The following is a 16,255-nucleotide window of genomic DNA, read 5'->3' on the forward strand; positions in this document are numbered from 1 at the left end:
CCTGAAGTCCAGAAGAAATATAATGGGAGCCACTTACGTAATTTAAATGGTTCCAGTAACCCCATCAAGAAGATAGAAAGGCACAGGTGAAATTCATTTTAATAATGTTTTATTTAGCCCAGCGTATCCGACAAATTATCGTTTCAATATACAATCGATATAAAGGTGATCACTGAGATCCTTAATGTCTTTTTTTGGCACGGGGTCTTTGAAATCGGTTCCTGTTTTACACTGACAGCACATTTCAGTTCAGAGCAGCACATTTCAGGGTCTCAGTGGTCACGTCTGGTGATTGGCTGCCACGTGGCACAGCATGGCTCCATACCTTACCAAGCTGTTACAGAGCCTGGTGGGGGCCCCCTGGTCCTGAGGCCAGGCCTCCAAGTCCGCGGAGCACCTCATCAAGGGGTGGGTCAAGTGAACTTCCGCACGTTTCTGAACCTGTGAACTTGTGGTTTTCAGATGTAACTGTTGGGGCCTTCATGTCCGACAGCGTGGTCCTCCTAAGGTGAGCGGCTTGTCTGTTTCCTCTTGGTTCTTCATGGGTGAGGGGTGGACTTTGGCGGGGTGGGGGGCCCCCCAGGGGAGTTAATCACCCACGGTCAGCGGTCACTCTATCCCGTTCCTGGCAGACGGGGCGCTTAGCCAGTGGGAGTGCTCTGTGCGCCTGCAGGTGAGAGATGATAGCGTCACCGGAGCTTCTAGGCAGAGTTTGGGTTTTGCCTTTCGCCATGAACAACCCCTTCCATTGATGCGCCGTCACATACTACCATTTTCTGGGGCACCGTGACACTGCCCTGTCCCCATCTCTTCATTGTCCCTGCTTCCTCACCTCATAGTCCCCAACCCCCAAGGCACTGGGAACTCCTGCCACCTCGTTCTTGGGTCCAGCATAGGGTGAGGGACGTGAGCTCAGGCCCATTGCTCGCTGAAGCCCTTTCAGTCTGGATCCCTCATGCAAAGGCCAGTGGGCTGCTGTCCCACCCACGAACCATCTCCAAGTATTTCTGTCCGCGTGAGTCAGAGGAGGCAGCATTACACTTTGGAGCAGGCGCCAACTCTGAGGTTTTGTTAACAGCCTGATTGCAGAACTTTCTAAAACAGGCTAGTAGAATCTTAGAGCTGGAAGACAGCCCAGAGGCCGTGTCGTTCCACACCCTGGGTTCTCCATTCGGTGAGAGGCCTCCTGGGGTCCCCACCGCAGGGCTGCACGGCCTCCTCCTGAAAGAGATGCTGCCCCGGGTGGGGGTTAGTAATTTCCAGAGGAACCAGTGCACTTCCAGGCAATGCACAATGTTGACTAGTTGACGAGGCAGACAGAATAGCCTTGAGGTTAAGAGTATAAACTCTGGGACCTGGTAGCCTGGGTTCAAACGCTAACTCTGTCCTCACAAGCTGCATATCCTGGGTGAGTCTGGTGGCCTCTCTTTGAGGGTCGTCAGCTGTTAAAGGGGTAATGATGGTACTTACCTCATAGGCTCTTCTGAGGCTCAGTGAGTTAGAACAGTGCTTGGTTTAAGTGCTCAGTAAATGGTAGCAAGTCTTACATAAATTGGGTTAAATATGCCTCAAATTCTGCTTCTTGGTCTCTTGCCTTCTGCATAACAGCCCTTCAGTTTGAAGGTGGCGATGGTGTCCCTTGAGTGGTGACTTAACTAAGATGCATCTTTTACTCCCCACGTGATTGGATTTCCCCTTTCTTCATGGCCCCTTCCTCTGGTTTGGTGTTTTTTTTTCAGGGGAACAGCTTTTGTGGCTGCAGACGGTTGCGAGTGGACTCGTGAGGCCAGGAGCTCTGGCCGGTGGCTTCACAAAGTCGTTTTTCCTTCCCTCACCACCCTGGGCGGCCTGCTCTGGCTTGTCACGATTCCCCTCGAATAAAATGCGTTCCCAGCTTTTCTTGTGGAAACCAGGCCCTCTCAACACCAGCAGCATCTGGCTTAAGGCACGTCTCCCAGGTTCTGCTCCTTTAGCCTTCTTGTATCTTACAAGCTTGCTGTCTGAGGTGCAGCCCAGAGGGGCTTGTCTCATTCTGTCCTTGGTCATGATGGACAGCCCCTCTTCCTCCAGGTGTTTGCTCCCACATAGGTGTGAACGTCAGGCAAGGCAGTTACATGACACACTGGATGGCAAACCCATCCAGCCGGTGGTGGAGGGATGAATCTGATGAGGTGAACTCTAACAGGTGTAGGGTCCTCAGAGGAGACTGCCAGGGAGCCAGGGAGATGGGGCTTTGAGAGGAGCCGGGGCACGGTCTTGGGCGAGGAGGTCAGCAGAAGGCGGCGACAGCCACGGAGGGCATGTGTAGGGGTGACAGGATTACCGTAATCCGTTCCCTCATTTCCTCGGCTCCTACGCATTGACCTGTGGGTGTCAGATCTGGGTGCACTGTAGGGAGCGACTAATACAGATGAGTAAGAAGACAGCGAGCGTTTGGGTAGTGCCTGCCTGCTGCGTGCCAGGCTGTGTCTCAGCAGTCGTGTGTGTTACTCCTTGTTGTTGCGTCTTGTATTGAGGGGTCGTTTACATCCCATTGAAGCAGCTGCTTGAGGATTTTTACCCAGGGTAGACCCCTGGGTAACCACCACCCTCTTCAAGATAGAGACATCTCTGTCTCCCCAGAAAGTGGCCACTTTCTGGTCACGCCTCTCTCCTGATAGGCAACCACCCTTCTGACTCCTGTCCCTGTGGATCAGTTCTAGAATTCCCCATTGGTGGAATCAGCCAGTATGTCCCTTTTTGTCTCTGGCCTCTTTCACTCAGTGTGGTGTTGCTGAGATGCATCCGCGTTGTCTTGTGTCCTGCAGTGCTTCTCCTTCCTGAGTTGTGTTCCACTGACTGTGTTACAGTTTGTTCGTCCGTTCTCTCGTGGAAGGAACACACTGGAACTCAGTCTTCTTCACAGCTCCATGACCTGAGTGTCCTTATTGCTATCCCCATTTTATGGTTGATGAAACCAAGTAATATGGAGGTTTTATCTACTTACAGAGGGAGACAGTTCTGGGTGCTGGTGCATGGCTGAGGGTGGGCGAGCAGGGTTACGTGGTCAGAGGGCTGAGCAGAGTGAGGCCAGAGTCTGGTCAGAGGTGGCAGCTGAAGGTGGGTGCCCTTGGCTGTGGCCAGTCTAGAGAAGCGCAGGGCAGAAGTCTGATGGCTGCTGGAGGGTGAGAAGGGGCAGCCGGCGAACGGGCGGTCAATCCTGACTCCTTTCCAGCAGCTTGGCTGCAAAGGAGCAAATGCGATTGGCGGTGGTTCCGAGAGGGTGTCTTGAAGGTGGGATGCAGGTGGTCACCCTCAGCTTCATCCTCGTCCGTAGCACTTTTCCCTGACCCCTCCCTACCTCTCACGGCCTGGAGAGGATGAAAAGACCAGACGTTGGGAGTGCTGATGGAGAGGGGGACGAGGGAGGTGGGATCTGGTTTATAGACTATGAGTGGGGAGGGGGCTCAGCTGAGGGTGCAGTTTGGGATGTGGATAGGGGTGTTGCAGAGGGCAACCATGTCTGGTCTCTTGCAGGACTGTAATGGGCTGAGCGTGAGCAGGGAAGGTTGCACGGATGAGTGGGGGCCCCTCAGAGGCGGAGAAATGGGCCGAGAGGGATTGCTGAGCACATCTGAGGGGCCGGGCAGGTTGGCAGCCTTTGATAAGGTGCCGCATGTGGCCGAGCGGCAGTGAGCCACATGGTCTGGAGACTTGGGCTGACGAAGCCAAGTGGGTGTCCCAGTCGTGATCTGGCTGACGGGCAGGTGAGGGGACCCTGAGTTACCGCAGGGTTTGGGTGGGACCAGAAGTTGGAGGAGGGCCAGGGAACCATGCACGTGTACACAGACAGTGAGACATACAGACACACAGACACACAGGCACACACCCCACCGCAGTCTTAAGTATTCTAAGGGAGAGAGTCAAGAGGTGTGTGGTTAGGAATGCCTTAGGCTGCAGCTATGAGAAAATCATCCCTCAGGTGGCTTTAAACTGCAGAGACATGAGTTAGGTCCCTGGCGTAGAGGGCTTTGGGGAAGGTTACTGGTCTGACACCTTCACCGGGGGCACAGGCTCTTTATCTGTGCCCCTGTCTCTGCCCTGCAAAAGCCTGGGTAGCTGGAGCAACACCACGTTACTGGGTAGGTAGCCTGACTGGCTTTATTCTTTACCCAGAAGTGAAATATCAGGGTTTGAGTTGTCTGAGAACCATCAGAACAAATTACTCCAGCCCCCAGCTTGTTTAAAATAAAGTCTCCAGCGTGTTTGCGGGGCTGTCCTTGGGTGCCCCTTTGCTTTTGTCTCAGAGCAGGACCGTGAAACCCAGTCTCCTGCCTCCAGGGGCGAGGGGTGGCCGGGCTCTGCCCTCGGGAAGTTTGTTCTGTTGGACTAGCTCACAGGGGCAGAGCCCTCGTTGGGGTGATAGGTGCCTGGTGTCATGCCATTGAAGTCAAAGGAAGGGATCAGAGAGGCTCATCAAAGTTTTCTGGGCTTTTCTTGCTCCAGAAACAATACTTGGAGTTGAAACAAAAAGGTTTAAGGAACTGATCTGACAGATGTTGGAGGAAGATGTGCTTGTGAAGGCCCTTGTCTGTCACTCCAGAGGATTCTGTGTTCTTAACAACTTTCATCCAGGTCCCTTTGTCCAGAGGGCTCACCTCTGCCTCCTGCTCACCTCACCTTCTCCTGCAGAGCTCCACCGTGAGAGGGGGAATCAGGCTTCCTCCACGCGGGGTGGTCCTGGGGTGACGGGGAGTGCGGTGCAGGCTGGGCCGCTTCTGCCTGATGACCCAGCAGAGCAGGCACTGGGCAGGGTGGGCTCTCACAGGGTGGAGGCCCGCTTTGCCTGGTACCACCGTCTGTTTTGCGACACTTGGGGCACTCCTGAGGGTTTCAGTCCCTGGGCTCGGAGTAAGGTGTTTGCCCATTTAACAACGGTTTTCGATCACCTACTATCCTGGAAGTATCAGAATGAATCCACCAGGATCCCAGCTGGTCGGGGTTGTGGGGGGCGGGTGCTGCAGGCTGGTGGGGCAGGTTTGGAAATAGACAGTGACTGTAGTTAGTAGGTGAGATGAGGTGTGAACACAATGCAGGACGCAGAGAAGGGGGACATCCAGGTGCCAGGAGTGCTAAGGAACATGTGAGCATCTTCTAAGGATGAACCCAGAAGAAGGTTGGGAACCCGGATACTGGATTTCTTCCAGGCACCGCTGTTGTCTGACTTCCGTCAGCCCCTCAGCTGGGTCTGCTCTGGGATCCCACAGTTCCCTTGTCCTTGTCACAGCTGTTCTGTTCTTGACCACATCTCCAGGCAGCAATGCCGGTTGTGAAATCCCCCCACTCCATCTGAGCCTCTTGTCTCCTCACTTCTCCCTCCTCTGAAGTTTTCCTTAATGTTTTCCTCTCTTACAGTCGCTCGGTGATCAGGGTTCCCATGTGTCTTGTCACCCTGGGCACTCTTTGCGGGATCATTGAACACAAGTGAGGTCATTGTTCTCAAGCTGCTAACGCCTTTTAATCTTGCTCTGTCACCCGAGAGGCGTGAAGGCCGTGGCTCCTTGGAGGTAAAAGGGTCTCTTTGTGAGGCCTGGAGGGGAGAAGGTTAAGCCACAGCTTAGGTGAACCGTCCCTCAGCAGCTGTTTGCAGTGAGAGCAGAATGGTGCAATTCACTCTCCGCTTTTGTTGGGGGGCCCCAGGGGAGTCCCTGGAAGGCTAGCAGTGATGTTGTCCATCCGTCAAGCTGGGGCTGGTCCCTGTCAGTGGTCAGAGTTCGGATGTTTGTTGGGTTGTGCTTGGTCCTGCGACCAGCTGGGTTGATTTCTTCAGCTCTGAAGTGCTTTGCTATTGCCAGCTGGGACTCCATTAATCAGATCCTTTTAGAAAAAAATCCTTTTAATGAATTGATGGGAGTGAATATAGAGGAGTGGTTTGACCCACCAGTTGGGACTTGGCAGTTCATGCTTGTTAAGGCAGTACATGTTTTGGAGGAATCCCTGCTTGTGCATCTATTTCTTGAGTCATGGCATCCACTGGAGAAACTCCTCTTAAATCTGTTCCTATCTTCCTAATAAAATGGAAATCAGAGCTTAATTGGTGGGATTTTAAATAATCACTCAACATCTGGTGGTTCATTTATGACTTCGTCCAGATGCGTTTTATTAACAACTAACTTGCCTTTATGATTGGGAAGATAACCATTATTACAAAATAAGCTGAAAAACCAGAGAAACGTGTTTACAGAGCCCCTGGCCCTTCTCTCTTGGGTTGTTTCACACTTTAATTAGATGCTGGGCTGACGCCCTAGGACTTGTCCTGTTGGTTTGGTTCTCATTTGGTTCCAAGAGCTGCTGGTCAAGGTGACTAAGTTGCCTTCCCCTGTTGACCCGCAGGGCGAGACCTGTCATCACAGTGGATGTCACCATCTTCCTCCCCGCCTCCATTAACATCACGGCGCCTCAGTGTCACGACGGCCAGCAGCCTGTGAACTGCCTCAACGTCACCGTCTGCTTTAGCTTCCACGGCAAGCATGTTCCGGGAGAAATCGGTAATGGGCCACTGAGTCAGTGCTGGAGTGGGATTGCGGGATCGTGGGCAACTGAGGGATATTTCTGGGGTTCCCTCCTTTGTGCATCCTGGCTGGTTTTGCAGACAGCGGGTCCACAGGCTAGATGTCCTTTCCCCCTGAGTTTCCTTCTCTTCTCTTTCTGCTGACCATTTTTTTGCCCAATTTGATGCAACTTCCAGCTCTCAGACAAATAATATTTGCCCCCAAGCATCCTTTCTCCAGGTGTCTGTGGACCAGATGGAAGCCTCACTGAGCCATGGGTGGGACAGGTGGTAGGACTTAGGGAAATGCAGTGAGTAGCCTGGCCCTTATGGAAGGTTCCACGCAGTTAGAAAAGAAGTGGTGGGACCTTGGAGACTCCTCGCCGAGCTTGCTACACCAGTTGGATGTCAGGGCTTGTGCTTTTTACTGTGGAATAGGTGACCAGGTGTGGGTGGTGGGATTATGATGCTGAGTTTCACAAAGGCCTGGGCTTCCAATAGGCGGGGAGCCGCTTTGTTAGCTTCAGCTGATTGAAAGGAGGCAGGCAAACCCTGGCCAGTGGCAGCTGTTTCTGCCATTCCTGGGACTGGGAGAGGTTGACTTGCTAGCCCGCCTCCAGAGACTGGATCCAACCCTGGAACGAGGCAGGATCAGTGTGGATTAGAGTTTAGAGTGTGCGATCACCTGAAGGAAATGGATCTGCAGCAGTTGTGCAGATTAATAGGCCCTTTGTTTTCACTAGAAAGGCTGACTTAATAACAGAAAGTACAGTGCCAGGGAAATGAAAACAACAAGACCCAGCACCATTAAGGGCTTGGACTCAGTGGCTTCCTTAGACATTTAAGTGTCAAGAGTGTCTCCCCTCCCTACTCACAGTGTGGTCCTTGGACCAGTAGGACCGCACCCCCTGGGAGCTCGTTAGTGATGCAGGATCGCAGGCCCCACGCCGGGCCTCTGAGCCAGCATCTGCATTTCAGAAAGATCCCTGCCAGATGCCTGTGCACAGTTAAGTTTGGGAAGCCCTGCTCCAGGGCACACGTGTGTGGGCAGCCAGAGAGCCGCAGAACACACGTTCACGCGCCAGTCCCTTTCCTGGCCGCACCTTGCATGCTCTACAGTGTTTAACAACATGCTAATCCTTCCTGGCTAATGGTTTCATTGACATTTACCTTGATCTTCAGGCAGGTTGAATACGCTCAAAAATGAAACATGGTGCTTTTTTTTTAATATGGATTTTTAAAAGAGAACTTAAGAGATTTCAAAAGTGAATATAACTTTATGAACTTGGGACTTGGTCAGTGAGGGAGGACGAACAGACTTTTTGTGTGCAACCCAGTGAGGAAAAGATACTTGCTCAGGGTCATCCAGCTGTTGGTAAAGCCAAGAATTGAATGCTGGTCTGATGATACTGAGTTCTGCTTTCCAAAAATGATTTCCCACCACCTCCCTAATTGTTTAAGGCACCACGGCCTCTATAAAAAAATGTTCTGATGGTCCCGGGACTCATATATCCTCTGCCTAATTGGATAGTGTGTCCTTTATCAAACACCAACTCTTGATGTAGCTGGACTCCATTAAGAAACATTTTAAAAGAACTGTCGAATTGAAGATTGCTTCTGCTGTGCATAAAAATAAGCAGAACTCTTCTAGAACGCTAAGAAAAGCGAGCAATTAATAGTTCATGTGTGTGTTCACTTGATAAATATTTATCGTGCGCCTGCATGGGCCAGCCAGACTTAACACTGTGGGGGTGAAAATGAAGGTAAATCGGTAGGGCAGGGACAGCGGAGAAGAAACCAAGATGCGAGTTTTGAGCACGAGTGATTTCAGAGCATGAGATAAAGTGGTAGAACAAATTCTGATGTGCAGATTCAGGAGCTGAGCCAGTGACCCCTTGTAGGGTGCCAGTCATTGACCCTGGTCATCGATCCCAGGCCTTGGGGCCCCTTCATTGACCTCTAGCAGAGTTATGATTAAGGTCTAGGCTTAGCCGTGGCACTGCAGTCTTGGGGTATGATGGAGGAGGGGAAGGGACAGGCTGCTGGATGACATTCAGCACTGTCCCCACGGGCAGTATGGAGCAACCTGGCCAGCGTCCATTTTAGAGTGGGGAACACTGAGCAGGAGTACCTCCCCCGGTGCAGGCCACTTCTTCTTCATCTGTCAGATGGGTTCATTGATGAAATCAAACAGCCTTTACAGTCTGAGGGGGCGTTTGCCCCATATTTATTCGAGATTCAGGCTTAAAGAGGATGATAAGTGGAGACTTTGGTATTAGCAGGGCAATGCAGAAAGATCGATTTCTGGCATTTTCTGTCTCTCCCCCTGGCATTCAGGGAAGTGAGCTATATTTCAGTCTTTGCAGTAAAGGGAAAAATGTAGAAACCTGCGCCCAAATGAGCTGGCAGTGGAATATGGAGAGTTTGAGGAGGGAACTTTGGGAAGCCGTTAATGGGGTGATGGGAAATCAGGTGCAGGTGAAAGGTAGCTTTTCAAGTAGCCAGGCGAGTCCACATGTAGGTGGAGTTAGCACAGAAGCAGCCCCTTGGTTCTCCATGACTGGGGAGATCGGGTCGCCAGTTTCCAGATGGAGGAAGGATGGGGGCATCTCTAGTGCACAGACATTCTCCACTCCTCCAGGCCCAGCAGCCAGTGTTGGCCTGTGCATTGGGAGCCGAGGGCTGGGACTCTGGTTTCTAGCCTTTCTCCGTCATTGCTGGCAGCTGCACAGGGGCATGTTCGTGGTGGTTTTGGCCATGGCAGGCTTGGCAAGCAAGTGTCTTCCAGGCATCTCTTAATGTCTGCAAATCCAGGGCTGAGTTTGTCAGCAGAACGGCTGCATTTGGGCAGTGCAGCTGGGGCAGCAGAATAAAGAGTACTTGTGAATAGTTGCCAGAGTGGTATCTATCTGTTGGCATCTTCAGTGGCAGGGCCGCCTTAGGGATGTTCTGGGGGCCATAAGCAGTTGACATTGTAGTCATTTCTTTAGTTTCTTCTCTCCCTTGGGACCCAGTGGGGCTCAAGCAAACTCAGAGATAAGGGATTCCTTTTGCCTCTATTTTCTGTGTCAGTCATGGAAAAACCACAGCTCCCACTTGGGCACAGAACGTTCAGGGCCAGCTGATGACCCAAGCCACTAACTGTGGCTTCTGGAGCTGCAGAGGTTTTCTATGGGGTGACTCTGCCTTGGCCCCTGTGACAGGCAGGGTCCAGTCAAGAAAACAGAAACCACACTAGTTATTTTAACAGAGAGAATTCAACATTGGGAATCAGTCAAGCAGGTCACAGAGGACCTGGTAGTAACTGCAGGACACAGCCACCACTTCTAGGTCTGGAGCAGGGATCTCAAAGCGTGGTTCCCAGATCAGCTGTGGCAACGGTGCGTGGAATCATGTTAGAAATGTGAATTCTAACTGAATCAGAAACTCTGAGGGGGGGGCCCAGCAACCTGGGTTTTAACAAGCCTACAGCTGGTTTAGATTTGAGAACCTCTGGTTGAGGGGAACCAAAAGAAAAGATTATATATGGGGTGAACCACTTCCTCAGAGTTGTTAGAACCTAGAAGCTTGGAGAAGGGACCTCATGGACCTGGCATCTAAACCTCGGAGGAGGGGACACGAGCTGGTGCTTCTGGTACCTCTAAGGGATGCAGTGAGGCTGGTTCTGGGGTGACGGGGGGAAATGAAATGAGAACTAACTGCTGTTGGAAGCAGCATTCAGTGGAAACCCAGCAGGGCTGAGCCCTAAGTGATTGTGTTGTATGCTCTGACCCTGCACCCCTGTGTTTCCGTGAAAGACTGTCACCGGGTTAAGCTGATAGGAAGTCCCTTCCCCTCCTCCGGCCTCGCAGCCTTCCTCCAGCTCTCCAGCTCGGCACAGCCTCCCAGAGAGCCACTCGCAAAGCAGGAATGAGGATTGCAGAGTCTCAGCCCCAGCCCCGCAGAGTGGAGCAACAGTTTTGTAAGCCAGTCACATGGAGTTCCTGAAACTCCTTTTGGCCTATTCAGTCAGCAGTTGTTAGAAGTGCCAGACTCTGTGTCCAGCTCTGGGCACAGAACATGGGACAGGGCAGGCACGGTCCTCGCCCTCATGGAGCTTGTGTGGCTGGCCTGGGCTGCAGACACCATGCCCAACTCGGGCAGCCCCCAGAAGAGATTTATAATGTATTTTATCAAGCCATTGAAAACAAGAGTTCGGCCCATCTCAAATCTTACTAGTCTTCATTCTTGGCCTGGGGAGCAGTGTGTGGCTCCTGGGAGCCTCCTGGTGCCGGAAGCAAGGCAGGTGAATGCTGTACATGAGAGGGCTGTTCCCCTCGCCCACGGCCTGGGCCTGTACCCTTGTCGGCCAGGCTGAAGCCTCAGTGTGCATGTCAGTCCTTGGAGGCTGAGCATCAAGCTGGCAGTTCTGGCCTCTCCCCAGAGCGTTCAGTGGAAACTGGGCAGGGCTGAGCCCTAGGTGGTCATGTTCTGTGCGCTGACCCTGTGCCCCCGTATTTCTGTGGCTCTTACACAGCCTGGCAAAGCTGTGAATGCGCATTGGGTCCCCTCTGCCCCTAGACAAGCAGTAGAGTCCAGGTCCTGAGACAGGCACTAAGGTCACACAAGCCAGTGGCAGAAATAGGGCAGTTTGTCCCCAGTCCCTTCCTCTGGCCCTTGGGGTGCATTTCTGCTCCAGAGAGCATTTGCATACAGAGAACATTGTCTAAGTTCCTTCTAGTCTCTCCAGAAGCACAGCGATGAGATAGTGAGACAAACCCATGTTATGTGAGGAAGGGAAAACTTATGCTAATTACCACCCCCTTCCTTGTGGGGTGGTGAGAAAAACTAAGAAAGTGGAAATAACCTTTTCCCCCTCTCCCGGGAAACTCTAAGGGAAGCTCAGAGTGAGTCTGGAAGGAGGATTTATTAGTAGAATTTCACAACTGAAATCTGATGGAGAATGGGAATGAATCAAAGCTGGTTGGGAGCTGCGTTGATGGGAGACAGCTGCCCCCCTGCTGGCTCTAGGCTGGTGTGGGGGGCCCTGGGGGACCAGCTCAGGGGGCAGGGAAAGGAGGAGGCTGAAAGCATGACTTGGGGCTCATCAGCTTTTCCATCAAGATGACATCATCCGACGTGGCACAGGCACAAGCTACCAGAGGGGAGCTGGAGATGCAGAGTGCTCTGTCAGTGCAGGCCCTAATCAGAACCAGCACCCTCCCCAGGCCAGGCTGGCTGCGCTTAGGGGGTGGTCCTTGGCAACTTGGTCAGCCTGACGCACCCACTCTCCCACAGGGTGGGCTGAGCCGAGCCAACCAATGGCTGCTTCTCTGGTGTCTCCTCAACTTCTTAGGGGGGCTCCCTTGCAGACTCATTTGGGGTAGGGGCTGCTGAAACCCCCCTGGTAAGCTCAGGGCTTTGGGGTGGTTTGCACATCTTCTTGCTGCCCTCGCAGCGACAAGACCCTCCTCATTCAAGCTGGGTTTCTCATCATATGTCTCTTGGTTTTGCTCTAGAAGAGAGAATTTGACAAGGAGCTGACTTCCTTTTGTATAGTTTAAAATGTCAAAATACATTTTAAATCAAGGAGAAACCCTGAGTCAGCAGTTCTAAAGACAAAATGCTTCCCAAATGATTGCACTTGGCGAATTGGTTAACTTGGTCTGTCTGTGACTGTGCTTTCACGTTTTAGAAATATCTGGTAGGCGGATGTGCTCATGTGTGCACACTGCGCCTGAAGCAGAGTAGCGACTGTGGTCCTCAGCTCGGTTTTAGGACCTCTGAGCTGTTTCTTCCCCTCCCTTGAGTTGCAGGAGGGGTATTTTGGGTCAGCGATTCTGCAGTGAGATGAGACTATGGAGGACTAAACTTGATGTTTGTAAAGTCTCCAACACAGGGCTTGGCACACATTGAAGGTTGAATTCATTCCTTTTTCTGGCTAGCCCCATTTTGATTCAGATTCTTGCAGAAGCAGAGCCTGTGTTAAGGATTTCAGTGCACATTGTTGATTCAGGAGGTGATCCCAGGAAGCACTAGCAGGAAAGCAGAACAATGAGACAGGAAGGGAGGCTACATCAGTCGGGGTTCACCAGAGAAATAGAGCCAGTAGGGTCTGTGGATATTGCTGTTATAGCTTAAAGACAGTCTGGAAACAGCATTCATTTTTTTTAGGGGGGAATCTTGGTCTTTGGCCTCTTAAGGCCTTCAACTGATTAGACGAGGCCCACCCACTCTGTGGAGGGTAATCTGCTTTATTCAGAGTCTACTGATTTCCATCTCAATCTCATCTTTAAAAATACCTTCACAGTGACATTCAAATGGGTGTTTGACCAGATATTTGGGTACTTTGGCCTAGTCAAGTTGACTCCTAAAAGAAACTAACACAGCTGCCAGTTAGAGGATGTGTTAATGAGAAAGTCAGTACTGTGGGCGGCTGGAGCTGAATACTCCCAGGGACGTCTGGGAGCCAGTGCAGAACCCAGCTCACAGTTACCCTGCCTAAGGGACTGGGGAACTGGGGTCACGCATTACTGATGGCTGCTCCAGTGGCTTTAGTTCTCGTCACTCCTGGGCAGAGCCTCCAGAGGAAGCCCTTGGGAAAGGAGATGCAGGTGCTGGCAGTTGGAAATTGGGCTGAATAGTAGAGAAATGGTAAAAGCCAAGAGGATGTGGGTGGGACGCTGATGCTATCTGCTCTGTATTCTTGTGTTCTTTCCTACCCAGCCTTTCTCTGGGCTCAGTCGGCCCAGTGCCGACCAGATGGTTCAAACCTGCTGTTCTCTCCATGATCACGCTCCATGCCCTCTCTAGGGAGGACACCCGTAGCTCTCTTACCTGGGAGGTGGCAGGTGGGGTGCCGCAGAGGGGACCGCATTCAGCAGCTGCTGCCACCGTGTTGGTTTCCTCCACTGAAGCGCGTCGTCAAGCGACACTCATCTCCAGCCGTGTTTGCTAAACGGAACTCGAGACTCATTTCATTTATACATATTCTTTCTTGCTGTTTAGCTGTTGCTCAGGGAAATTGTGATCAGGAGAAGGTAAATTGGCCAATGCTTAGTTCTAGATCTCTAGACTTGTTGGGTTCTGCTATCTGTGCATTCAAACAATTTTTTTTTTGTCAGGTAATGTAAAAAATGCACCAAGAACCAATGTGATAGGAATAGCAAACACTGGAGATGAGGCGGGTTCCAGATTCATCTCTGCAATGATGGCTCCCTTGTTGGGAGCAAGTCTGGTTCCCTTTGGGGGCTTCAGTTCCTCATCTGAAAAATGAAGGTCTTGAACTAGACAGTCCCTAGGATTACCCTTAAGCTTTGCCATTCTATGAGTCTGCCCCATCTCCTGCACCGTCACCATCGGAGCAGGTGTGTAAAGCTTGTGCAGGGGCCCGTGTTTTCTCTGTCGGAACACTTTCCTGTGTGCCTTGTTTTCTTCTCCATAATATTACCCAGGCTTATCCAGGTCTCAGGTGCCTCCTGGTGACCCAGCCCTGCCTTAGAAGTCAGCTGTTGGCTGAAGTAAACAAGCTGGGTCAGACTTGCTCTTGCTGACCAGGAATCTGCCAGCGTGGCACACTGGGGTCCTGGGATGGCAGAGGCCCAGGAAAACCATTAAACGCATCCCAAATATACCCTGCGGCAGCTGCAGAAGGCCTGTCCAGGTCACTCTCCTCTTTCCTCGTTCCTACCTCCCCTGGTAGCTGATTCCTTTGATGTTATTAAAAGCCAGAGCCATCCCTGCTGCCCCAGCTTCTCATAGTTAAACACCAGCAGACAGGCATGAGGCTGCCCTTTTTTTTTTTTTTTTCCCGTGTGAGAGCTGGGACTCTGAGAGGCTGGTGTGTGGGGCTGGCGCAGGGTCACCCACTTTCCCATTGCTCAGCAGTATCATCTGGTCGTATTAGGGACAGAAGCTCCTTTTCTCACTTTAAAAATGCCACATTCCCCTGAATCCACAAAGCAGCTGAAAAAATAAAGTGTTGCATAGAAAAGTGTTACGAAGAAGGTGACCTCTGAAACAGGGTTCGCTGGTACAGAAAAGTGGTAAAACAGATCTGTTAACACTAAAGCCGTATTTACCCAATAGAACACGTTGTCATATACTTACTAACAGATTCTGACATAAGGGAAGTGAAACCTTTTGGGTTTATCCAATGTGTGTTGTATAGTATGATTTTTTTTATTTCAAGTTTCATGTTGTGTCACAGTTGGTTCTGCCATCTGGCACTCCACCTTGAGGTGATGAGTTTTTTTTTAGGGGTGCACCCGGGTACTGACCCCACAGTGGTCATGGTTTTGCTGAGACGGTAGGCACTATTAAACTATGTGGTCACCCGGAATGAAGTCAGCTTCAGCCTTCCCCTGTGTTTCCATGGGTGTAAGGTCCACCAGGGCAGGGGTCTGCCCGTGTTGTTTGTTGGTGCCTCCCCGGGGCCTGCACAGTGCCAAGCAGTCGTGCTTGGTGGACTGCAGGTAGTTATGGTCCAGTAGATCGAGCGGTTATAGAGCTTGACTTAACATCTTTGAGATGAGTTGGAATTATTGGGTGATTTCTCCCTTGTGTTGAGAGTCTTTCTCATCTCTCTGCAGGAGTCAGTATTCCACGCAGCCTTGGTAGTTTCAGCAGCTTCTTGTAATACATTCCGTAGGTTTGCTGTGGTGCCTGCTTTTCATGGAACTGATGGTGTCAGATATGGCTGACTGTTGATGAGAATATTGGTGGCTCAGTTGATAATTCATGAGGTTTAAATCCGCAGCCTGGAGGCATGAAGTGTGATGCCCAGAGCATCCCCAGGAAGGCAGGGTCATTCTGGTCTGTGTCGATTCTGTGGGTGCCCTGGCTGCATGCTTCTCTTTGAGACGGTGTTGGCTGGGGGCTGCCGTAGAGGGCTCGGGATCGAATAAAGTGTGCTCGTGATCCTCCAAGGGGGACCCAAGGGAACCTTGTCACTGTGTATCTGCCCTTGCTGATTTTTTGACCTTTTTCATTGGCAGGCCTGCATTATGTTCTGACGGCTGATGTGGCCAAAAAAGAAAAGAGCCAGTTGCCCAGGGTCTACTTTGTGTTGCTGGGAGAGTCTGTGGGTCAGGTCTCAGAGAGGCTGCAGCTGATCCACCTGGAGGAGACATGTCATCATTACGTGGCCCATGTGAAGGTCAGTTCTTTTTTTATCCTCAAACTTTGATCTCTACAGATGTTCCTTTGGAACTGGTGGAAACTTTTATTGTGCATTATGTATGCTCTGACTTGCAAAATTTTATTTTATGAGGAGAAGAACATTTTGTTTCTTCTTTTAAAGTTGGAGTTGGGCAACCCTTTATTGATCTGACTGTGCTGGTCTCAGCCTCTGAGCAGGGTGTTGGTGGGCCAGGGGGCGGGGCTAGCGGTGCTCTCTGGCCTTGCCTTGTTCTTTTGGGAGATTTCTTATCCTCTCCCCTCTATGAAGCTCAGTAGTCTTCTCAGAGGAGAGAGACAGAAGCACATGCCTCTGAGTCTGCAGTGGTGCTGGATCACACTCCACCTGATGCCTTTCTCAGTGATCCACTACATAATTAGCTCACAGTCATGATTAAGGTGCTTTACAACTAGTTGGATTTTTTCTGTCTTGCTCACTCTCTATTTTAGGAGTGCATGTTTTGGCCCGTTCCCCCCTCACTCTAAATGAACTTTCAAAACGTTTTTCTCCTCTTGAAATTGATAAATATACTTTGCTGCTAATTCAGGAGGCCAGGCTTTGATTAGCTA

At 51.3% G+C, this 16,255-nt stretch overlaps 1 protein-coding gene across 1 annotated transcript in view; it reads left to right on the top strand.

Annotated features, from left to right (window-relative positions):
* The window catches only part of ITGA9 (integrin subunit alpha 9), a 310,689-nt gene that overhangs the window by 65,222 nt on the left and 229,212 nt on the right, over window positions 1-16,255 (top strand). The window contains exons 13-15 of the mRNA XM_072940989.1: window positions 463-508; window positions 6,373-6,527; window positions 15,505-15,665. Of these exons, the coding sequence (XP_072797090.1) occupies window positions 463-508; window positions 6,373-6,527; window positions 15,505-15,665 (362 nt within the window). The remainder of the gene's footprint in view (window positions 1-462; window positions 509-6,372; window positions 6,528-15,504; window positions 15,666-16,255) is intronic.

The sequence above is a fragment of the Vicugna pacos genome, chromosome 17 (assembly GCF_048564905.1).
Source record: "Vicugna pacos chromosome 17, VicPac4, whole genome shotgun sequence".
In the NCBI taxonomy this organism is placed as follows: Eukaryota; Metazoa; Chordata; class Mammalia; order Artiodactyla; family Camelidae; genus Vicugna; species Vicugna pacos.